At 63.8% G+C, this 354-nt stretch overlaps 1 protein-coding gene across 1 annotated transcript in view; it reads right to left on the bottom strand.

The window, feature by feature from the left end:
* Positions 1 to 161: 161 nt before the first annotated feature.
* The window catches only part of TNPO3 (transportin 3), a gene marked incomplete at its 3' end in the record, with an annotated part of 18,271 nt that continues 18,078 nt past the window's right edge, over positions 162 to 354 (bottom strand). The window contains exon 13 of the mRNA XM_010131732.1: positions 162 to 253. Coding sequence (XP_010130034.1) covers positions 162 to 253 — 92 coding nt within the window. The remainder of the gene's footprint in view (positions 254 to 354) is intronic.

The raw sequence follows: 354 nt of genomic DNA, 5'->3' as shown, positions 1-354 counted from the left end.
CAGTTCAGGTTGGCCCGTGGGGCTCTGAGCCCCCTGCTCTGGGGGCAGATGTCCCTGCTCCCTGCAGGGGTTGCGCTGGGTGAACTGGGGATATTCGCGGTGTCTCAGCCCTGGCCGGACCCCAGAGCCCTCACAGACACCAGGGGATGGTCAGCACTCACTGGTCAACGCTCTTGGCTATGGAGGCCATGATGAAGAGGACAGCTTCCGTCACCTCCCAGGGGGGGTTCCCGTCCTTCAGCGTTGCGTAAAGCTGCAGGGAGGAGAATCAGTCACAAACCAAGTGACGAAGGTGGCCTGGGGACACGCGGCCAGGAATCCCACCCCGCGAGATCACCACCCGCTCCCCACCTC

Source organism: Buceros rhinoceros, unplaced genomic scaffold (genome assembly GCF_000710305.1).
Source record: "Buceros rhinoceros silvestris isolate BGI_N320 unplaced genomic scaffold, ASM71030v1 scaffold32632, whole genome shotgun sequence".
NCBI classification, from domain to species: domain Eukaryota; kingdom Metazoa; phylum Chordata; class Aves; order Bucerotiformes; family Bucerotidae; genus Buceros; species Buceros rhinoceros.
Note: the sequence above shows the minus strand (reverse complement) of the source record. Positions and strands in the feature narration are given on the sequence as shown.